This window comes from Salvelinus namaycush, chromosome 3 (assembly GCF_016432855.1).
Source record: "Salvelinus namaycush isolate Seneca chromosome 3, SaNama_1.0, whole genome shotgun sequence".
In the NCBI taxonomy this organism is placed as follows: Eukaryota; Metazoa; Chordata; class Actinopteri; order Salmoniformes; family Salmonidae; genus Salvelinus; species Salvelinus namaycush.
Window position 1 is genome coordinate 6,563,092 of NC_052309.1, and position 25,113 is coordinate 6,588,204.

Below are 25,113 nucleotides of genomic sequence, written 5' to 3' on the forward strand. Positions count from 1 at the left end.
ATTTTAGTCTCTCTGTAGTCTCAGGATATGGACTACGCCAAACAGGGCAGTAATAATAGTAAAGCTATTTCTTGATATTTTAGATTCAGGTGGCTCTATTTGTGTTAGAAAAGTATTTTACTGGATCTATGGACAACCACTATTTATTAGTAAAAATGGTTTAAAGCACCTGCAACTGCACACTATTGAAATGTTTGGCGATGTTTTGACTTGAAGTGGTAATCTGACAAAAAGGGAAATCTGCATAATTGATGAGACACTATTGGTTATGATTGATGAGACACTATTGGTTATGATTGATGAGACACTATTGGTTATGATTGATGAGACACTATTGGTTATGATTGATGAGACACTATTGGTTATGATTGATGAGACACTATTGGTTATGATTGATGAGACACTATTATTTTCTGTAGTTTGTACAGTTGGTTCACACACTGTTCCTCCTCACTCGAATCACATTTAAAATCAATATACAACCAATTTTTTAATGACATTTTTACTCCACTCTACATTCATGGACATGAGATTATTGCACTTTTAAGTGATATCCTCTGGGTCCACATTGTACAATTTGTTGTATATGTCTGTTACCCAAATAAATGAATGGTGTTACCAAATGGTGAGGTATTACTATTGTATTAGCTAACATTAGCTGTGTCTAATATAGCTAGCTGTGGACTGTGTGTGTATCTATCTGTGTGATGCCTTCAGCCCCTGTTGGCAGTCCCTTGCGAGGGCTCTACGTTCATGGATATAAGATGACATGTCTTCACCAAATGGTGAATACCTCGATATACTGTACCACATGTTTAGTAGTGAGTCATGATTAGCTTGCTGTTAGTGTGGCGTGAGTGGGTGTAGCCGTCTATCTGCCTCCCCTGTGAGGGCATCGGCCCTGAGCAGGTTCCATCGCTAGTCTACATTCATTGACATGAGATTATTTTTGATGTATTTTTTATTTCACCTTTATTTAACCAGGTAAGCTAGTTGAGCACAAGTACTCATTTACAACTGCGCCAAGATTAAAGCACACATGGAATAAACAAGCGTACAGTCAATAACAATAGAAAAAAAGAAAGTCTATACACAGTGTGTGCAAATGGCGTGAGGAGGTAGGCAATAAATAGGCCATAGTAGCGAAGTAATTACAATTTAGCAGATTAACACTGGAGTGATAAATGAGCAGATGATGATGTGCAAGTAGAGATACTGGTGTGCAAAAGAACAGAAAAGTAAATAAAAACAATATGGGGATGAGGTAGGTAGATTGGGTGGGCTATTTACAGATGGACTATGTACAGCTGCAGCGATCGGTTAGCTGCTCAGATAGCTAATGTTAGTGAGGTTAGTAAGTTAGTCAGGGAAATATAAGTCTCCAGCTTCAGCGATTTTTGCAATCTCTAGCATAGACTTAGAGATGACCTGGAGCCAGTGGGTCTAGCGACTAGAGCACACAGGTCGTAGTGGTGGGTGGTATAAGGGGCTTTGGTAACAAAACGGATGGCACTGTGATAGACTGCATCCAGTTTGCTGAGTAGAGTATTGGAAGCTATTTTGTAGATGACATCGCCGAAGTCGAGGATCGGTAGGATAGTCAGTTTTACTAGGGTAAGTTTGGCGGCGTGAGTGAAGGAGGCTTTGTCGCGAAATAGAAAGCCGATTCTAGATTTGATTTCGGATTGGAGATGTTTGATATGAGTCTGGAAGGAGAGTTTACAGTTTAGCCAGACACCTAGGTATTTGTAGTTGTCCACATATTCTAGGTCAGAACCGTCCAGGGTAGTGATGCTAGTCGGGCAGGCAGGTGCGGGCAGCGAACAGTTGAAAAGCATGCATTTGGTTTTACTAGCGTTTAAGAGCAGTTGGTGGCCACGGAAGGAGTGTTGTATGGCATCGATGCCCGTTTGGAGGTTAGTTAACACAGTGTCCAAAGAAGGGCCAGATGTATATAGAATGGTGTCGTCTGCGTAGAGGTGGATCAAGGAATCACCCGCAGCAAGAGCGACATCATTGATATATACAGAGAAAAGAGTCGGCCCGAGAATTGAACCCTGTGCTACCCACATAGAGACTGCCAGAGGTCCGGACAACAGGCCCTCCGATTTGACACACTGGACTCTGTCTGCGAAGTAGTTGGATAACCAGGCGAGGCAGTCATTTGAGAAACCAAGGCTATTGAGTCTGCCGATAAGAATGTGGTGATTGACAGAGTCGAAAGCCTTGGCCAGGTCGATGAAGACGGCTGCACAGTACTGTCTTTTATCGATGGCGGTTATGATATCGTTTAGTACCTTGAGCGTGGCTGAGGTGCACCCGTGACCAGCTCGGAAACTGGATTGCACAGCGGAGAAGGTACGGTGGGATTCGAAATGGTCAGTGATCTGTTTATTAACTTGGCTTTCGAAGACTTTAGAGAGGCAGGGCAGGATGGATATAGGTCTATAACAGTAACATATCTAGAGTGTTACCCCCTTTGAAGAGCGGGATGACCGCGGCAGCTTTCCAATGAGAGAGGTTGAACAGACTGGTAATAGGGGTTGCAACAATGGCGGTGGATAATTTTAGAAAGAGAGGGTCCATATTGTCTAGCCCAGCTGATTTGTAGGGGTCCAGGTTTTGCAGCTCTTTCAGAACATCTGCTATCTCGATTTGGGTGAAGGAGAAGCTGGAACTTGTCTTCTTGACCAAAGTAATCGTGAATTAATTAATATGTACTGAACAAAAATATAAACACAACATTCAACAATGTTCATATGAGGAAAACAATCAATTGAAATAAATTCATTAGGCCCTAATCTATGGATTTCACATAACTGGATATATAGATATGCATCTGTTGATCACAGATACCTTAAAAATATGGGCCTCAGGATCACATCACAGTATTTCTGTGCATTCAAATTGCCATTGATAAAATGCAATTATTTGTTGTCCGTAATTTATACCTGCTCATACATTACCATAACCCCACCGCCACCATGGGCACTCTGTTTACAACTTGACACCATACACATGGTCTGCAGTTGTGAGGCTGGTTGGATGTACTGCCAAATTCTCTGAAACGATGTTGGATGCGGCTTATGGTAGAGAAATTAACATTCAATTCTCTGGCAACAGTTCTGGTGGACATTCCTGCAGTCAGCATGACAATTGCACGTCAATTGCACATCAAAACTTGAGACATCTGTGGTATTGTGTTGTGTGACAAAACTGCACATTTTAGAGTGGCCTTTTATTGTCCCTAGCACCTGTGTAATGATCATGCTGTTTAATCAGCTTCTTGATATGCCACACCTGTCAGGACCCGGTGCGAGAAACAGTCACTAATAATCGTCAGAACCCAGAAGATGAGGCAGACACAGCAGTACTAGAGATGGTGGTTTAATTAAAGAACAAAATCTTCAGGCAAAGAAACTAAATCCACAATGTCCAAAAATAAAGCCAAGAGGCACAAAGTGGAAATCCTCCAAAATACAAAAGAAACTCCACAAAGTGGTAAAAAAACAGCAGGGAAAAACAAACCTCAAAAGACTACTCAAATAATACACAAGAACTAAACCAGAGAACCTCTGGAAAATCCAACAAGAGAAATATCTATATAAAACAAGGCTTGGGCTGGGGCTGGGTGCTAACTTACAAACACTGAGCAAGGAACTGAGGAACACACAGGGTTTAAATACTAACAAGGGAATGACCTACAGGTGCAAACAATAATTAGAGCAAGAAAAACAAAAGGTACAAAAAAGGTGCAATGGGGACATCTAGTGACCAAAACCCGAACAGTCTTGGCCAAAACCTGACAACACCTGTCAGGTGGATGGATTATCTTTGGAAAAGGAGAAATGCTCACTAGCAGGAATGAGAAATAAGCTTTTTGAGTGTACGGAACATTTCTGGGATCTTTTATTTCCGCTTCGGAAACATTGGACCAACACTTTACGTTTATGTTGCGTTGCTATTTTTTTCAGTGTATATACTGTATATAATAGCTCATGTCCAGTAGATAGTCATGATGATTAGCTAGCTAGCTAGCTGTGTGTATCTGTATCTATGATGCCTGCAGTCCCAGCCAGTCCCCCCCCCCCCCCCCCCCCCCCCCCCCCATTGAACCCAATAACCTATTTTCATAACAATTTCCCTCTGCATTCATGGACATAACCAAATGGTGAAGTAATACCCAATATTAGCTAACATTAGCTATGTTTGCTGTGTAGAGGGATACATCTGCCCGTCCAGTCCCAGTCAGCTGTATTCCCCTGTGAGGACGTCAGCACGGAGCAGGTTCAATCTCTAGTCTACATTCATGAACTTGACATAACTTCTCCTGACCAAATGAAGTAATACTGTTGTATTACCCCAAACATTAGCTATGTATTACATGGCTATCTCTGTGTGGGTGTGTCTCTGTATCTGTATAATGCATCCAGCCTCAGTCATTCCCCTGCTAGGTCATCAGCACTGAGCAGGTTCAATCTCTAGGGCGCATGTTAATTGGCTTGGGCCTCTGCTGTGACAGGAGTCACGGAGACCAACCCTGCAGGCTCCAACCACACACTAGGTTTCGCCCCAAATTCAGCTAGGGTCATATTGAGGAAGTAGGTAGGAGGAAAATGTGTTCTAAAATGGAAAACGGACAAAAACAAGCATTCTTATGGAACAAGATCAAGTAGTACCACTTCGGCGAGTCGTCACTTACATTTCGTGTCTACTTAACGCATTCCAGGTTTACAACTGTCACGTAAGTTTGTGACCTAACCTACCCTGTAGACCTGACAACTGTAACCATGTCTACAGGGACTTTAGAGGACGCTGTTACAAGCATTTCGCTACACCTGCAATAACATCTGATAAATATGTGTATGTGACCCAATTTTTTTAAAATTTGATTTAAAGAGTGTTGTTGAAGTGCACAGTTGCACTTTTTGACTCTAGGGTTGTTTAGTGGCAGAGGGGTGTAGAAAATACACGTCTCTACGGCAACAGAACTGACAACAGAACCAAATCAGATACTGGGTTATTAATATATTAACGTTAAAGCTCTGACGGGTGACTAATGCCTGGTAACAATGAGACTACCATTTTAGAGAAGCACTGTACCATAACTTACTAATGATGGTTCTGTATTTCATTATCAATAAAACTTGGATGAATTTTTGATGAACACCAAGTGTGTTTCTCTTTGTTTTGTGTGAGAATCACCTCGTTAAAACCCCATAAAGAGCATTATCTGAAACATCTGATTTACATCATCTTGAGTCTCTGGTGATTAAGATGCGTTTGGCACTGACTACACACACACACACATACACACACACACAACTAGTGTCTTTGGGGACTGTCACTGCCTTCTGTCCCATTTCCTTCAGCCCCCACCGTGTCACGTGTCTCTCTGAGCTGATATAATGAGGATATGTTGCCTTAAGACCATGCTGAGACTGGCGTTGGTGGTGGAAAAGCCTCTATCAAATTCACTCAATTTCAACTCAATTTAAGGGCTTTATTGGCATGGGAAACATATGTTAACATTGCCAAAGCAAGTGAAATAGATAATAAACAATAAAAAATGAACAGTAAACTTTACACTCACAAAAGTTCTAAAAGAATAGAGACATTTCAAATGTCATATTATGTCTATATACAGTGTTGTAACGATGTGAAAATAGTTAAAGTACAAAAGGGAAGAAAAAAAGTAAACATAAATATAGGTTGTATTTACAATGCTGTTTGTTCTTCACTGTTTTCCCCTTTCTTGAGGCAACAGGTCACAAATCTTGCTGTTGTGATTGCGCACTGTCGTATTTCACCCAGTAGATATGGAAGTTGATCAAAATTTGATTTGTTTTTTAATTATTTGTGGATCTGTGTAATCTGAGGGAAATATGTGTCTCTAATATGGTCATACATTTGGCAGGAGGTTAGGAAGTGCAGCTCAGTTTCCACCTCATTTTGTGGGCAGTGTGCACATAGCCTGTCTTCTCTTGAGAGCCAGGTATGCCTACGGCGGCCTTTCTCAATAGCAAGGCTATGCTCACTGATTCTGTACATAGTCAGTCACAGTGGTCAGGTTTTCTGCCACTGTGTACTCTCTGTTTAGGGCCAAATAGCATTTTAGCTTGCTCAGGTTTTTTGTAAATTCTTTCCAATGTGTCAAGTAATTATCTTTTTGTTTTCTCATGATTTGTTTGGGTCTAATTGTGTCCTGGGGCTCTGTGGGGTCTGTTTGTGTTTGTGAATAGGGCCCCAGGACCAGCTTGCTTAGGGGGCTCTTCTCCAGGTTAATTTCTTTGTAGGGGATGGAAGGTTTGGGAATCGCTTCCTTTTAGGTGGTTGTAGAATGTAACAGCTTTTTTCTGGAATTTGATCATTAGTGGGTATCGGCCTAATTCTGCTGTGCATGCATTATTTGCTGTTTTACGTTGTACACTGAGGATATTTTTTGCCGAATTCAGCATGCAGTCTCAATTTGGTGTTTGTCCCATTTTGTGAATTCTTGGTTGGTGAGCGGACCCAAGACCTCACAACCATAAAGGCCAATGGGTTCTATAACTGATTCAAGTATTTTTAGACAGATCCTAATTGGTATGTCAAATTTTATGTTCCTTTTGATGGCATAAATGCCCTTCTTGCCTTGTCTCTCAGATCGTTCACAGCTTTGTGAAAGTTACCTGTGGCGCTGATGTTTAGGCCGAGGTATGTATTGTTTTTTGTGTGCTCTAGGGCAATGGTGTCTAGATGGAATTTGTATTCGTGGTCCTGGCAACTGGACCTTTTTTGGAACACCATTATTTTTGTCTTACTGAGATTTACTGTCACGGCCCAGGTCTGACAGAATCTGTGCAGAAGATCTAGGTGCTGCTGTAGGCCCTCCTTGGTTGGGGACAGAAGCACCAGATCATCAGCAAACAGTAGACATTTGACTTCAGATTCTAGTAGGGTGAGGCCAGGTGCTGCAGACTGTTCTACTGCCCTTGCCAATTCGTTGATATATATGTTGAAGAGGGGTGGGGCTTAAGCTGCATCCTTGTCTCACCCCCCGGCCCTGTGGAAAGAAATGTGTGTGTTTGTTTTGCCAATTTTATCCGTACACTTATTGTTTGTGTACATGGAAACGTTGTTCCCTCTGCTGCTATTGGACCAGGTCTCTCTTGGAAAAGAGATGTTATCTCAATGTGAAAAAACCTGTATAAATAAAAGTTTTAAAAAACATGGATTTTATAATGTCCTATGTTTTTCCCCCAACGCCACCTTCCATCAATTTGTATAGCAGGCGCTCATGCCAAATTGAGTCAAAATACTTTTTTGAAATCAACAAAGCATTAGAAGACTTTGCCTTTGCCTTTGTTTTGGTTTGTTTGTTTGTCAGTTAAGGTGTGCAGGGTGAATATGTGTTCTGTCGTACGGTAATTTGGTAAAAAGCCAATTTGACATTTGCTCAGTACATTGTTTTCGCTGAGGAAATGTACGAGTCTGCTGTTAATGATAATGCAGAGGGTTTTTCCAAGGTTGCTGTTGACGCATATCCCACGGTAGTTATTGGGGTCAAATTTGTCTCCACTTTTGTGGATTGGGGTGATCAGTCCTTGGTTCCAAATATTGGGGAATATGCCAGAGCTGAGGATGATGTTAAAGAGTTTAAGTATTGTCAATTGGAATTTGTGGCCTTTTTGGGTTGGAGGGTTTGTATTTTGTCCTGTAGTTCATTCAATTTAATTGGAGAATCTAGTGGGATCTTATAGTCTTTAGTAGTTGATACTAAGATTTGTATTTTATCATGTATATGCTTTCGATGTTTGTTCTTTGTTATAAAGCCAAAAAGATTGGATAAGTGTTTATCCATACATCTCCGTTTTGGAAAGATAATTCTTCGTGTTGTTGTTGGTTTAGAGTTTTCCATATTTCCCAGAAGTGGTTAGATTCTATGGATTCTTTAATTACATTGAGCTGATTTCTGACGTGCTGTTCCTTCTTTTTCCATAGTGTATTTCTGTATTGTTTTAGTGATTCACCATAGTGAAGGCTTTCTGGGTCTCTATGTTTTTGGTTGGACAGGTTTCTTAATATCTTTCTTAGGTTTTTGCATTCTTCATCAAACCATTTGTCATTGCTGTTCATTTTCTTAGGTTGCCTGCTTTAAATTGTTTGATTTGATGGGGAAGCTGAGAGATCAAATATACTGTTTAGGTTTTCTACTGCTAAGTTTACACCTTCACTATTACAGTGAAACATTTTGTCCAGGAAATTGTCTAGAAGGGATTGAATTTGTTGTTGCCTAATTGTTTTTTTTGCTAGATTTCCACACTACTTTCCTTCCATCTATAGCATTTCTTAATATTATTCAGTTCCTTTGGCTTGGATTGACCATAGCTCTGTTCAAGTAGAGTGTGATTTTGCTGTGATCTGATAGGGGTGTCAGTGGACTGACTGTGAACACTCTAAGAGACTCTGGGTTGAGATCAGTGATAAAGTAATCTACAGTACTTCTGCCAAGACATGAGCTGTAGGTGTACCTACCATAGGAGTCCCCTCGAAGCCTACCATTGACTATGTACATACCCAGTGCCTGACAAAGCTGCAGAAGTTGTGACCTATTTTTGTTGGTTATGTTGTCGTAGTTGTGTCTAGGGGGGCATATGGGGGAGGGAATGCTGTCACCTCCAGGTAGGTGTTTGTCCCCCTGTGTGCTGAGGGTGTCAGGTTCTTGTCCAGTTCTGGCATTTAGATCGCCACAGACTAGTACATGTCCCTGGGCCTGGAAATTGTTGATCTCCCCCTCCAGGATGGAGAAGCTGTCATCGTATGGGGCTTCTATTGGAGGGATATAGGTAGCACACATGAGGATTTTTTTCTCTGTTGAGATCATTTCCTTATTCATTTCTAGCCAGATGTAAAATGTTCCTGTTTTGACTAATTTAATAGTGGGTTAGGTCTGTTCTATACCAAATTAGCATACCCCCTGAGTCTCCTCCCTGTTTCACACCTGGTAGTTTGGTGGATGGGACTACCAGCTCTCTGTAACCTAGAGGGCAACTAGTGGGTCCCTCTCCTCTATACCATGTTTCTTGTAGGATGACAATGTCTGTATTTCCAATTTATTTGATGAAGTCTGGGTTCATGCTCTTTAGGCCAAAGGCAGATGACCTCAGACCTTGTATATTCCAGGATGAGATAGTAAAAGCTTTGTGTTCCATAGTGTCTAGTGTTGTTTTTGTGTGGTTTATGCCCGGACCATCACAGTAGGTGTGAGCAGAGCATGTTGAGCATCTGATACATACCTCGGTCACAGGGTGGGGGGCATGGGGTGGGCAGAAGGGGCATATGTGGTGTATACAGTATTCACCCTCCCTCCCACTCCAGTAATGGGCTGATCTTCCCATCCCTCTCTCCCACTCCAGTAATGTGCTGATCTTCCCACCCCTCTCTCCCACTCCAGTAATGGGCTGATCTTCCCATCCCTCTCTCCCACTCCAGTAATGTGCTGATCTTCCCACCCCTCTCTCCCACTCCAGTAATGGGCTGATCTTCCCATCCCTCTCTCCCACTCCAGTAATGTGCTGAACTTCCCGTCCCTCTCTCTTTTTCTTTCTCTCTTCCCCCTCCCTCTCTCCTGTTCAGAGTTCAACTTCCCTCGTCCTGACAACAGTATGACAGATAGGATTTATTGTAATGGTATTGGATGATACGTCTTCTAAACAGGACCTCTTATCGATCGTCTGCTGCTTCTCATCTCTCAGTCGGCTCGCCTGTCACATACTAATCTTGTACTGTGAGAAAGCAGGCTAACCATAGAAATAGAATCTCTAGAATGGACATCCTCTACCAGGTCAGCCATATTGAGTGTACCCTTGAGTTCACCAGTCACAGCCATAGGGAGAGGTTCTATAACCCTTCTATGGCAAACAGTCAAACACACAGTTGTTGTGAATAGATGAAATAAGGCAAACTGATAAATAAATATTCTTAATTTTTTTATTTATACTTTATTCAACATTTAACAAATGTAACTAAACTCCATGTTAAAGTTAGTTGAATTGTTTGGTTCCATGTTATTGTTATTGTTTCAAACTCCACCCAATATTTTATCATTATCACTGACCTCAACCCAGTCTCTTAGAGCGTTTACAGAACATAAAAATACAGTATATGAATCCATAAATACCTCATATAGCACTGTAGTCCACCACAAACAACTGTGACGATTTACACACAAAAATAGAGTATAGTATAATTCATTTCAAATTCATATAGTCGTTATATCATTATATAGATACTTAGGTGCTTTTTCATAAATTGTAATACAGTGCACTTCGCATATAGTGATAATCTGTGCAGGACTGTCAGCGGTTGATCACTATACAGTATTCACTATTAATAGAGTGGTGTATACAGTATTCACTATTAGCAGAGTGGTGTATACAGTATTCACTATTAACAGAGTGGTGTATACAGTATTCACTATTAGCAGAGTGTACTGTATACAGTATTCACTATTAGCAGAGTGGTGTATACAGTATTCACTATTAACAGAGTTGTGTATACAGTATTCACTATTAGCAGAGTGGTTTATACAGTATTCACTATTAGCAGAGTGGTTTATACAGTATTCACTATTAACAGAGTGGTGTATACAGTATTCACTATTAGCAGAGTGTACTGTATACAGTATTCACTATTAGCAGAGTGTACTGTATACAGTATTCACTATTAGCAGAGTGTACTGTATACAGTATTCACTATTAGCAGAGTGTACTGTATACAGTATTCACTATTAATAGAGTGGTGTATACAGTATTCACTATTAGCAGAGTGGTGTATACAGTATTCACTATTAGCAGAGTGGTGTATACAGTATTCACTATTAGCAGAGTGGTTTATACAGTATTCACTATTAACAGAGTGGTGTATACAGTATTCACTATTAGCAGAGTGGCGTATACAGTATTCACTATTAACAGAGTGGTGTATACAGTATTCACTATTAACAGAGTGGTGTATACAATATTCACTATTAGCAGAGTGGTGTATACAGTATTCACTATTAGCAGAGTGTACTGTATACAGTATTCACTATTAACAGAGTGGTGTATACAGTATTCACTATTAACAGAGTGGTTTATACAGTATTCACTATTAGCAGAGTGTACTGTATACAATATTCACTATTAACAGAGTGGTGTATACAGTATTCACTATTAGCAGAGTATACTGTATACAGTATTCACTAACAGCCTTTCACTGAAGGTGACAGCTGGACCAGAAGGGCATATAGACCGCCCTCAGGACTGACTGACTGACTGACGGAGACACCAGGACACACACACACACTGAAGTGCACACACCATCACACACACACTCACTGACGTACAGAAACAAACATACACACTCTCACACACACTGACGTAGGCTATACATACACACATATCGTCACACACACACAGCACAGACTCCATTGAGGACCACAACGAGGCACGACGGGACTTGGCAGTGCGACATGGACTGTTTTAATCATTGATTCTGGATGGTTACAGTAGTTCTGGATGATGCTCGTTGTGAGATAATGTACTCTAATAGCCATCAGAATCCTCCTGCAAGTACAGAGAGGGAAAAGTTACTTCAGGAATTATTAGTATTACATTAGGTTCCTATTTGTGTAATAACTGATAACAAATTATCACAAAGTGAATCACAAACATACCATAGATGTAGGGTGATGATGGTGGATGAAACCCAAAAACATTACTGTGAAGAAACGGGAACCTCACCCTTCTGAACGGAAATCCACAACAAAAGAAACAATTAAACACAAACAAAAACTATGTAAAACAATCTGATGAATGAAACATGGAGGATGATGACTCAGTAAAAACGGGAGGATGATGAGGAGTTAACCATTAATCACTGATGCAATGACTCAGTTTGAGCCTCTGTAATATCAGAAATCAAGGTTATGGTTAGGGTTGGAGAGAGAACCTACAGGACGGTAGGTAACTCTCCAGGAACAGGGTTGGAGAGAGAACCTACAGGATGGTACGGTACGGTAACTCTCCAGGAACAGGGTTGGAGAGAGAACCTACAGGACGGTAGGTAACTCTCCAGGAACAGGGTTGGAGAGAGAACCTACAGGACGGTACGGTAACTCTCCAGGAACAGGGTTGGAGAGAGAACCTACAGGACGGTAGGTAACTCTCCAGGAACAGGGTTGGAGAGCCCTGGTCTACAGCCTCGGACCCTGAGGTTTCATCTACAGAAAGCCTGTTGAAATAGTGATCTAGAAGATGTTAAGAGTGACGGTAAATGTCCTACCTCTGCAGCATCATCACCCTCTGGGTCCGCTGGAGACTCGTTGATGGGCAAGTCTTTAGACATAGCATCTTCATCCTGCAATAATAACACATTCACTGACCAGCTCAACAATGGAGAAGTGTCCCAAATAACCCTATTAGACTATTGTCAACACCTTGTGTTAGTTGGTTGCTGCAGTATATTCCTCTTGTTGGTAATGACAACTATACTCACACAACACACACACACACACACACACACACACACACACACACACACACACACACACACACACACACACACACACACACACACACACACACACACACACACACACACACACACACACACACACACAGCAGAGAGTAGAGCTTGATTGGTGCTTGGCATTGGTATGACCTTCTCTAACCTTCTCTCTCTCTCTCCCTCCCCCTCCTTATCCCTCTCTCTCTCCCCCTCCTCATCTCTCTCTCTCTCTCCCTCCCCCTCCTTATCCCTCTCTCTCTCCCCCTCCTCATCTCTCTCTCTCTCGCTCTCTCTCTCCCTCCCCCCTCCCTATCCCTCTTTCTCCCTATCCCTCTCTCTCTCTCCCTCCCCCTCCCCCTCCTTATCCCTCTCTCTCTCCCCCTCCTCATCTCTCTCTCTCTCTCTCTCCCTCCCTTCCTCTCTCTCTCCCTCCCTCTCGCGCCCCCCTTCATATCTCTCTCCCTCCCTCTCGCGCCCCCCTTCATATCTCTCCACACTCCCCACTCCCCTCCCTCTCTCACTCTCTCTCCTCCTGCCATTCCATTTAACACCGCCCACCGTGTCTCCATCTGTTCACGCAGCAGAGCCAGAGACACACACACACTCACCACACGTCATCTCCCAACACTCACCACACGTCATCTCCCATCTCTCACCACACGTCATCTCCCATCTCTCACCACACGTCATCTCCCATCACTCACCACACGTCATCTCCCATCACTCACCACACGTCATCTCCCATCACTCACCACACGTCATCTCCCATCACTCACCACACGTCATCTCCCATCTCTCACCACACGTCATCTCCCATCTCTCACCACACGTCATCTCCCAACACTCACCACACGTCATCTCCCATCACTCACCACACGTCATCTCCCATCACTCACCACACGTCATCTCCCATCTCCCAACACGTCATCTCCCATCACTCACCACACGTCATCTCCCATCACTCACCACACGTCATCTCCCATCACTCACCACACGTCATCTCCCATCACTCACCACACGTCATCTCCCATCTCTCACCACACGTCATCTCCCATCACTCACCACACGTCATCTCCCATCACTCACCACACGTCATCTCCCATCACTCACCACACGTCATCTCCCAACACTCACCACACGTCATCTCCCATCACTCACCACACGTCTTCTCCCATCACTCACCACACGTCATCTCCCATCACTCACCACACGTCTTCTCCCATCACTCACCACACGTCATCTCCCATCACTCACCACACGTCATCTCCCATCACTCACCACACGTCATCTCCCAACACTCACCACACGTCATCTCCCAACACTCACCACACGTCATCTCCCATCACTCACCACACGTCATCTCCCATCTCTCACCACACGTCATCTCCCATCTCCCAACACGTCATCTCCCATCACTCACCACACGTCATCTCCCATCACTCACCACACGTCATCTCCCATCACTCACCACACGTCATCTCCCATCACTCACCACACGTCATCTCCCATCACTCACCACACGTCATCTCCCATCTCTCACCACACGTCATCTCCCATCTCCCAACACGTCATCTCCCATCACTCACCACACGTCATCTCCCATCACTCACCACACGTCATCTCCCATCACTCACCACACGTCATCTCCCATCTCTCACCACACGTCATCTCCCATCACTCACCACACGTCATCTCCCATCACTCACCACGGCAAATAAATAGTATTTCTACTGTTCTTCTTTATATTCTGCTAATCATCTCAAGAAATCAAAAGACATGAAAAGTATGTAGACACATCACATTTGTGGATTTGGCTGTTTCAGCCACACTCGTTGCTGACAAGTGTATAAAATAGAGCACACAGCCATGCAATCTCCATAGACAAACAGTAGCAGTAGAATGGACCATACTTAAGAGCTTAGTGACTTATATAGTTAGTTCTGTACATGATAATACTTATCCTATAAAGATAATATCTTATCCAGCTGAGTATTAACTTGTAACTAAGCAATACGTTCATTCTTCACCATTTCTTGAGCCTTTAATTTCCCATATGAAACATTGACGAGATATTGATTGTGTTCCTCTTGTCTAGTGGCTCATCAACAGGACATAAACAGAACAGCATCTGTGGCTTGAGTCAATGAGTCAGTCTATGGGAGCTGATGAGGTGGGTTCTCTGTTCTGTCTTACCAGCACAAATCCATTTACCAGCCTGAGCCGTCTCCTTCTCACACAGACAATAACCAGCAGGCCTGTGTGTGTGTGTGTGTGTGTGTGTGTGTGTGTGTGTGTGTGTGTGTGTGTGTGTGTGTGTGTGTGTGTGTGTGTGTGTGTGTGTGTGTGTGTGTGTGTCAGGGTTTCCGTTAGGAAAATGTGGAGCAGAACATTTGACAGGCAACATTTTAAACTAAATAGCCTATTTCAAACAGACTCTGAGACAGTTGTGGGAATATGGATCCCTAATTCATAGAACCAGTTGGCCTAAACTACATAAACATTTAAAATAAACGTTAAAAAACAATGAGTCTGATGCAACAGATCAGAACGTTTATCTGAAAATGCTGATAAACGATTATTTCTTCACATTATAAGTGCAGCAACGCGCACAAGGCGGTAGTCTACCTGGCGCCCCACAAGGCGGTAGTCTACCTGGCGCCCCACAAGGCGGTAGTCTACCTGGCGCCCCACAAGGCGGTAGTCTACCTGGCGCCCCACAAGGCGGTAGTCTACCTGGCGCCCCACAAGGCGGTAGTCTACCTGGCGCCCCACAAGGCGGTAGTCTACCTGGCGCCCCACAAGGCGGTAGTCTACCTGGCGCCCCACAAGGCGGTAGTCTACCTGGCGCCCCACAAGGCGGTAGTCTACCTGGCGCCCCACAAGGCAGTGGGCTACCTGCCACCCCGCAAGGCAGTGGGCTACCTGCCGCCCCGCAAGGCAGTGGGCTACCTGGCGCCCCGCAAGGCGGTAGGCTACCTGGCGCCCCGCAAGGCGGTAGGCTACCTGGCGCCCCGCAAGGCGGTAGGCTACCTGGCGCCCCACAAGGCGGTAGGCTACCTGGCGCCCCACAAGGCGGTAGGCTACCTGGCGCCCCACAAGGCGGTAGGCTACCTGGCGCCCCACAAGGCGGTAGTCTACCTGGCGCCCCACAAGGCGGTAGTCTACCTGGCGCCCCACAAGGCGGTAGTCTACCTGGCGCCCCACAAGGCGGTAGTCTACCTGGCGCCCCACAAGGCGGTAGTCTACCTGGCGCCCCACAAGGCGGTAGTCTACCTGGCGCCCCACAAGGCGGTAGTCTACCTGGCGCCCCACAAGGCAGTGGGCTACCTGCCGCCCCACAAGGCAGTGGGCTACCTGCCGCCCCACAAGGCAGTGGGCTACCTGGCGCCCCGCAAGGCGGTAGGCTACCTGGCGCCCCGCAAGGCGGTAGGCTACCTGGCGCCCCGCAAGGCGGTAGGCTACCTGGCGCCCCGCAAGGCGGTAGGCTACCTGGCGCCCCACAAGGCGGTAGGCTACCTGGCGCCCCACAAGGCGGTAGGCTACCTGGCGCCCCACACGGCGGTAGGCTACCTGGCGCCCCACAAGGCAGTGGGCTACCTGCCGCCCCACAAGGCAGTGGGCTACCTGGCGCCCCGCAAGGCGGTAGGCTACCTGGCGCCCCACAAGGCGGTAGGCTACCTGGCGCCCCACAAGGCGGTAGGCTACCTGGCGCCCCACAAGGCGGTAGGCTACCTGGCGCCCCACAAGGCGGTAGGCTACCTGGCGCCACACAAGGCGGTAGTCTACCTGGCGCCCCACAAGGCGGTAGTCTACCTGGCGCCCCACAAGGCGGTAGTCTACCTGGCGCCCCACAAGGCGGTAGGCTACCTGGCGCCCCACAAGGCGGTAGGCTACCTGGCGCCCCACAAGGCGGTAGGCTACCTGGCGCCCCACAAGGCGGTAGGCTACCTGGCGCCCCACAAGGCGGTAGGCTACCTGGCGCCCCACAAGGCGGTAGGCTAGACGCGAATGTTCATCAATAATGTAATTAGCGAGAAAACACTGTTGTCAAACGGGCGCTGCACATGGTACAGGTAGCCTACCGCCTTGCACATGCACACGGCCTCCAGCTCATTGCAAGTGGTGTGTGACGCGCTGATGAAGCCTGCCTTCAGTTGCCGTTTGATACCGCTTTCAAAACAACTGGGAACTCGGAAATCTCTGAGTTTCAACTTCAGTGGGTTCAAGATTACTGGGAAAAATACGAGCTCCGACTGGGAAAAATAGTTTTGAACAGTCATCAAACTCTGAATTCCAACTCGGGAACACAGGCCTCTTTCTAGAGCTCCGACTTTCTGACCTGAAGTTCACTGACCTCATGATTTGACCTCGTATTTTTCAGAGTTCCCAGTTGTCTTGAAAGCACCACAAGATGCTGCAGCAGCAGCTCTGGCACTGTCGGACAGATTTTCACTCACAGGCTCTGTATCTGCATGCTGTACGCATGTGATAAATAAGATACATAACCAATATAAACATAACAAAGATACATAAAGAATATACAAATATAAATTATTCAAATTAACCTATAAACATAAACATGACCAGTCAAATGTATTTCCATCGACGAAGAGGCTAAAAAGCCTTATTTCACAACAGGGTTTTTTCTTCTTTTCCCGGAAAATTTTATTTATCAGCTTTTCTATTTTTTAATCGGACAAAAGCCGGCTATTACCAGCTAATGGAAACCCCGGTGTGTGTGTTCTATCCAGCACACAAACAAACAGCAGCATCCTCACTCTTCCTCCTTCGTCGTCAGACAGCCCATCTCTCACACTGTCTAATTGATGGCTGGTGGCTGGCTGCTGTGGACAACCACATGAAAGTGGATCACTCAGCTCCCTTGCCTGCTGTTCCCTTGCTTGCTTTATGAAGGAGAGATGAGAGAGACAGATAGAGGGATAAATAACGGTAACGAGAGATGGAGCCTGGGTCGGAGACCCCTAGGCAGAGAAGCCCCTTTGATGGGCTCTAACATGGGGTCGGTCGGTCGATTGGACCTTTTTAATTTGATCGATAGCAATGGCACTGTAATGACTGGCGCTCAGAACACAAGCAGGGAACAGACAGCCACTAAGGCTACCTCCAAATGAGATCAATCCAATTCTGTGCACAGTCTCTGGCTTCGCCCCAAATGGCACTATATTCCCTACATAGTGCACTACTTTTGACCAGGACCCATAGTGCACTACTTTTGACCAGGACCCATAGTGCACTACTTTTGACCAGGGCCCATGTAGAGAATTAGGGACGCAGTCTCTGTGTTTTCACTCTGACACCCGGAGGACACAATTAGGCGTTACACGGAGGACATGATAAAACGTTACACAGGGTTTGGAGATAAAGAGCTAGGCGGCCAATCAATGGCCACAGGAAATACAACAATCAAACCTCTTTCAAAACAAATCAAATGGACGTAACAAAATGTGGGGAAAAAGTCAAGGGGTCTGAATACTTTCCGAACGCACTGTATAATGCTGAAGACATTACTCAACTGCTGATTACCAGAGTGGTTACAAGGCGTTGTCTACTGTCCACACCCAACTATTTATTTATTTACATTTCACTACTTTATGTTATTCATCAGTGGCATTTTTGTGTGTGTGTGTGTGTGTGTGTGTGTGTGTGTGTGTGTGTGTGTGTGTGTGTGTGTGTGTGTGTGTGTGTGTGTGTGTGTGTGTGTGTGTCGGTAATTATCGTTATGAAGTCCTTGATTTTTATGCCCAGATTTTGTTTATCATTTCCTCTCAGTAGCATAATCACAGCCTAATTGTGTAATCCTCTAGAATGATGTCCCACTAAACACTAAATGAATCTGTGAGTGTCTGTGTCATGTAACCCCTCTAGTCATAAACAAAGGAGGAAGGGAGCTAAACGTTTTTTTTCTAATTAGTGAGGTTTTCTCTCTGATTGATGTTGTTGATTTGTTTTTACGATAAGGCCACTGTACAGGAAGTGTGTGTGTGTGTGTGTGTGTGTGTGTGTGTGTGTGTGTGTGTGTGTGTGTGTGTGTGTGTGTGTGTGTGTGTGTGTGTGTGTGTGTGTGTGTGTGTGTGTGTGTGTGTGTGTGTGTGTGTGAATAAGGGCAATTTACAGATAATGAATGCAGTGATTGTTGAGTACCAGAGACATCAGCTGTATGATTTGGGTGGCTAATTCACCTGGCAGATTAACACGGTTAAAGCCACAGTCTGTCATTTGTTTTTTTTTAGACAACTCCACCTGTTTTGCTATAAAGCTGAGGGATGGGTCTGGAGTATGTAACCATTCTCAAATGCAGAGATGGAGTTGAGTTGTACTAAGCTCATTAGGCAAGTTATATCCCTTCAATAACCAATGGGTGTTTGTTATTAATTGAATTGACCATTGAACAGCAGTAAATATTGCACATTGTCCCTTTAACTGAGAGAAGATGTCAGAGCAGCCTGAAGAAACCCTGTTGCTCTGCTGTTGGTTTGAAGATGAATCATCACTACTACCACAAGGCTTTACTTTTATCTATCTGAGACTCTGCTGGGTTTTGTTTTGAAAGAGAGACAATCATTTTTCATCTTCAGAGACCGTCAGGGCTGCAAATTGTCTCAGTCTTTCAGGATATTGGACCTCACTTCTCTCTCTCTCTCTCTCTGCCTTCCTTTATAAAAACAGACTTTCAAACAGACGATGGAGAATCCATCCTGCTTTATATGACTGAGAACTAAGAACACCGGAGACCATAAGAGAAGAAGAAGCTAGCTGTAGAGGACTGAAGGTCAGGGTCCATTTTGACACAGACAGGAGCAGCCAGTGAACAGCTGTCATATAAAATGGATCGAAAATGTTTCATTGAAAATGGAGGACAGCATTGAAACGTAACAGGCCCGTTCTGAAGAAGGTTCAGTATAAAAACCATTAGCAACGGTTGCCTCTGTTTTCACTCCTAGCATGTGATGTTAAAGTTTATCCCCTGACAAACATGTATTCAGTCAGAGGATCAGAAAGTACACACCGATACGTTCTCCTTATGAGAAGGTTTAGCTACAGAGAACCACAACCAATTCACTGCTAATGTGATGGTGAGACAAGAGTGACCACAGCTGAGATAGAAAATAAGTTCCCCCCTGAAAACACATTTGTGCTGAAGAAGAAAAAGTAAGCCACCTGTTTGTCATTCATCTCAATTCAATAGGTTGTTGTGAAGGACGAGAGAGAGAGGTGGAAAGTGTGCGCCTCAGGGAAAGTATCAAATATTAAGCAAGAAAGGCATCGCTCTCAGGTATCATTCTCACCTGTTTGGCTGGGTCTTTCTTGACCAATCCGGTCGCAGCAGCGATATTCCCCGCCCCCTCCACAGTCTTGTTGCACACTGCTGTGACACCTGTCACCATGGCACCGCCCACCTGGGACACCCCAGACACTGTTTTACCTGCAACTGTGGAGAGAGTGAGAGAGAGGAGAGAGTCGGAGAGAGAGAGGAGGAGGGGGAATAGGGAGAGAGAGAGGAGGAAGAGAGAGGGGGGGGGGGATATGAAGAGGTTAACATCCAGAGGTAAATACTGTATCTCATGGTTAGAGAAGATACTGTTATGATATGGGGGAAGGTTAGTGTTAGGACACAGGCAAACACACTACCAGGATACACTTCCACACGCCACCCCCAGGTGGCAGCAGCCGGGTCTAGGTGCAGAGCTAAGCCTTGATAAGCACATAAGGTGATGTCATTTAACGTGCTGGTCAGTCAGTGTCCCAGCTGTCCCATGAGGCTGCTGGGTTTGTTTGGTGGCCATGAGGCCTTTCCTTTGTTTTTGAGTCTTTAGTTTGGGGATGCCTGTGGTATTTTTATATTTTCTACATATGTCACTCATTTCAGGAGACTAGGCGTATGTCGCAAGTCACAACTTCACAGGAGAAGCGTTTATTTAAAATTTTATCAAAATTGTTATGGCAGAAATGCCTTCTTGAACATTTGAACTTTCATGTGCCTTAATAACAAACTTGTATACCATCTGTAAATACTAATAAAGTTGTTAAATTATGAGCTTAGTTGGTTTAGCCACAGAAAAAGGCAGGAACCTCCCACTAGCCATGATTGGCTGAGATAATGAATGGGCTGAACATGCCGAGAGATGAATTTCCGATTGGTCTGCCATGTAGCACCTTCTGTCTATAAAATGAGCTGCTCGTTATGAGTAGATAATCTAAAGATATAACGTTAGCCATGGAGTCTGGACCTTCACTTCCTGATCACAGGTCACACCAAGTTTGCCCCCGACTGGTGCTTCGGCCTCAGAAAGACCAGAGTGAACACTTTGTCTGAGATTGCTGGTGTTGTGAAGGACAGCACTGTGACGGGGGTCAACATCCCACAGCTGGTTGGACTGGAGGATGATACGGTGCTGGTGGAAAGCTATGGCTGGCAACAACCCCTGCCTCCGTACTTCAGGCCGCTGCCACAGTTCAAGCAGTACCAGCACTTCAGGTGAATATCATTTTCATTGCATTGTATGAGGTTATTCTTATTTTCTAAACTTGGAAGGTGAATTGATGTTATGCAAGGTTGTAATGTCTTCTCAATTTGTTCTGTTATTTCCTGTTTTACAGATTCGATGCTGTGGAGCCTGGTGTTGTTGTCGCTGTGGAGCCTGGTGTTGTTGTCGCTGTGGAGCCTGGTGGTGTTGTCGCTGTGGAGCCTGGTGTTGTTGTCGCTGTGGAGCCTGGTGTTGTTGTCGCTGTGGAGCCTGGTGTTGTTGTCGCTGTGGAGCCTGGTGTTGTTGTCGCTGTGGAGCCTGGTGTTGTTGTCGCTGTGGAGCCTGGTGTTGTTGTCGCTGTGGAGCCTGGTGTTGTTGTCGCTGTGGAGCCTGGTGGTGTTGTCGCTGTGGAGCCTGGTGTTGTTGTCGCTGTGGAGCCTGGTGGTGTTGTCGCTGTGGAGCCTGGTGTTGTTGTCGCTGTGGAGCCTGGTGTTGTTGTCGCTGTGGAGCCTGGTGTTGTTGTCGCTGTGGAGCCTGGTGTTGTTGTCGCTGTGGAGCCTGGTGGTGTTGTCGCTGTGGAGCCTGGTGTTGTTGTCGCTGTGGAGCCTGGTGTTGTTTGGACTCAGTCGGGACCATGTTTCAGCTGCTACGCAACGCTGATATCCTTCCTCCCATAGATGGTCTGCCTGTACAAGCACCACCTGGACTGGACACAGCTAGACAAACGTATTTTGCGACGAAGAAGCTATGGACATCACATGCCCTGCACCAAAGTCAAGGGCAGGACAGAAACAGGCTCCCCGAATATAGATTCCCTTGTTCATACGTGTTTCGGACGGACCAGTTCATCACTGGGGCGAGTTCCCAGTCATCAGCACTATCTGCAGTGCCGCTAGTCACATGACTCTAACACACACACCATACAGTACCTGTCAGAGAGAGAATTCCAAGAGTGTGCAAAGCTGTCATCAAGGCAAAGGTGACTACTTTGAAGAATCTCAAATATAACATTTATTTTAATTTGTTTAACACTTTTTTTGGTTACTACATGATATGTGTTATTTCCATAGTTCCATAGTTTTGATGTCTTCACTATTATTCTACAATGTAGAAAATAGTAAAAAATTAAGAAAAACCCTTGAATGAGTAGGTGTGTCCACACTTTTGACTGGTACTGTACGTTGCTGCTACTATTTTTTTCATTTTATCCTGCTGCTCAGCCACTTTACCCCTGATTCTGTGCATATGACTACCCCATCTATAACTGATATGGTTATTGATATTGTTCTTGTATATACTGTATATTATTTTGTTCTTTCTCTACTGGCATTAACACTTGTTAATTTTTCCTTTATATTGACACCATCTATTTTTGATATTGCTACTATGCAAGTAACCATTTCGCTGTACCGTTTACACCTTCTGTAGAGACCCTTACACTTATAGCATTTATTTCACATGACCCATTAATTTAAACAAGTGTGTCATCTAATATTTATAAAATCTTTTTATCTGGACACTTTCTGTTTACCTGGATTTTTTTCCTTATTGTAAGCTACTACTTTTACCAGTTTTAGTCTTAATCTTTCCTACACTACTCACTGTTTAGCACATGACCTCACATGTGAATCCTTAAAGACATGGGTGGGGCTGGCTTAAGAGCGTGTGAACGATGCTGATTGGGTGTAGACAAAGAAGAGCTCTCCAGTAGGTGTACCAAAACATTCAAAGGCCATTTCCTCAAAAGTGGAGTTACAAGTTTAGCAACCTTTGAAGCAGAATTACTTTCCCATTGTTCCTACAAATGCAGTGTATGATATACCATTTTGTAGCCCTGTGTCTCTGCTTTTATCCAATGAAAAAACACAATTTCAAATTTTGCTACATAAGATAGAATCAAGGCGGTCGGTCACATATTTATGTTTTGTCACTATATGAATAAATCATAATCTACCTGGTCTGGAGAGGCGGAGCTGGCCTTGGATCAAGGTTGCTGACTCCCTTGCCACATGTACATTCAACACCTAGAGGCATACGCTCATTTCTCACATAGGATCAAATCAAATTTGATTTGTCACATGCACCGAATACAACAACATTACAGTGAAATGCTTACTTACAAGCCCTTAACCAACAATGCAGTTATAAGAAAATACCAACAAAAAAAGTAAGAGAAGAATAACAAAATGCACATCTTAAAAATCAGGTTACAGACCAGGTAGCTAGGTCTAAGACCCCTAGACATACGGTAGTCTAGCTATTGGTCACCCATTAACCTGGTCTCAGATATGTTTGATAAAGCCAAATCCTATTGTCTGGATTGTTTACTATACAGCACAAACATATCTGGGACCAGGATAGATGGGTATTCCCCTATAGATAATGGATTCCCATTCCCATATTAAGGTATAGGAACTAAATTCTCTCTGTATATATTAACCATAGTAACCTCTGCTCTGCTCTAGGCTAGGCATGGATGGCTTACGTAAGGCTATAACCAGACAACCTGATTAATCTAGTGAGTGGTGGCCATGACAGCAACAAGACAGGCACACACACACACCATTCACTCCAATCATAAGACAATGCAGGTACTGAGCACATTCAACATGTAGCCCTATCTTTCAATTCAACGGCAAATGTGAACAGCTGAACAGTGACTCCAAGACAGAGTATACGCTGTCTCTTTCAATTCAATGGAACATAATGAATTCTGTGAGCAGTGACTCTAAGACGGAGTCTATAGGCTGTTAAGGTGAGTTGTATGATATCACTGGTATTATTACTCTGCTGGCATTGGTGTCACAAACAATATAGAACATGTCCTTGATTTTCATGACAATATGATCTCTACTGGCTTTCCTGTTAGTTGTTTAGTGTGTGTTGTTTAGCGTGTGTGTGTGTGTGTGTGTGTGTGTGTGTGTGTGTGTGTGTGTGTGTGTGTAAAAATCAGGCATTAAACTAACTTTGTACAGTAGATTATATTCTATAAAATAGCTTAAATGTTGGTAACGGTGACATCCAACTAACCTGTTGTGACTCCATCTTTTGTTTTGTTGCCTATGAAAAGAACAAAAACAGGTGAAAGACAGGTGACAAATAATTAACATCCCATTTATTGACCTTACAAAGCACCACTGTCATTCAATAAAATTATCACTTTATGTTGGCTGATCAAAACCATTGTCATACAGAATTTCTAACATTCAACGTTGCAGCAATGATTCAACAGGAAGTAGTAAAAAAACAGCATGTAGGCTACTATTGTCCACACCTACCGACAAACATAACACCATCTTTTGTCATCTCAGCCGCCCCTGTCACGCCCTGCTTCGTCTTCTCTGCCGCTGCCACGACCCCATCCTTGGCCTTTGAAAACCCCTTCATTAGCGCGTCCATGACTGTCCAAATTAAACAGCAACAGCTGTGGAGATGTCAAAACGTGCAGTGCAATGAAGCGCTGTGAAGAACTTCTCGGTAACAATTGGTGTTATGGTGTGGGAGGGAGGAGGAGCTTAGGGTCTAGCCACCGCCCACCTTTGTCTTTCTTTTGACAGCCAGGTCAGGTTTATCTGCCTTAAAGACCAAATGCAGTAATTTTTATATGAATATCAAATCTTTTCTGGGTAACATTTAAGTACCTTGCTTTTTTTGGAAATGGGGGGGGTGGGGGTTATCTGGCTCAAAGCCCCCCCCACCAAAATCAATAAATACAATTTTAGCCAAAATATATTTCTCAAGCAAGAATTTAGCTAGGACTGACTGGGAGTGGTCTGAGTGGGGAGGGAAAACTGAAAACAAGCTGTTATTGGCAGAGAGGTTTGGAACTTTCTTTGAATTTACCGCATGGTGATGTCACAATGGAAAGCCGAAACTCCTGCCTATGCAAACATGCAGATTAGATGGTCTTGTGGAAATTATATTTTCAACCAGCAACTATCTAGAAATAACACTGATCAAATGTTTTCACACTTTTATTGTGTTAGTTTGATCAGATGTTGTACAATATGATACAGAACACAGGAAAAACGGATTTTTGACTGCACTGGGCCTTTAACATGTATTAAAATTCGCTTACACATGCATGCCAATGGAG

At 44.2% G+C, this 25,113-nt stretch overlaps 1 protein-coding gene across 1 annotated transcript; it reads right to left on the minus strand.

Annotated features, from left to right (window-relative positions):
• Nucleotides 1-11,567: 11,567 nt before the first annotated feature.
• On the minus strand, nucleotides 11,568-24,416 carry LOC120044768 (alpha-synuclein-like). The gene is made up of 5 exons (XM_038989445.1): nucleotides 24,296-24,416; nucleotides 24,048-24,077; nucleotides 19,839-19,981; nucleotides 12,307-12,381; nucleotides 11,568-11,588 (listed from the first exon to the last, which is right to left on the minus strand). Exons 1-5 carry the CDS (start codon nucleotides 24,414-24,416, stop codon nucleotides 11,568-11,570), a joined length of 390 nt encoding a protein of 129 aa, XP_038845373.1.
• Nucleotides 24,417-25,113: the final 697 nt, after the last annotated feature.

Excerpts from the sequence above, each read along its gene's own strand:
- LOC120044768 (XM_038989445.1), bottom strand. The coding sequence starts at position 24,416 with ATGGACGCGCTAATGAAGGGGTTTTCAAAGGCCAAGGATGGGGTCGTG. Across the intron at positions 12,382-19,838 it reads AGAAAGACCCAGCCAAACAG|GATGAAGATGCTATGTCTAA; the intron begins GTGAGAATGATA and ends TTATTATTGCAG. Across the intron at positions 11,589-12,306 it reads AGGGTGATGATGCTGCAGAG|GAGGATTCTGATGGCTATTA; the intron begins GTAGGACATTTA and ends CTGTACTTGCAG.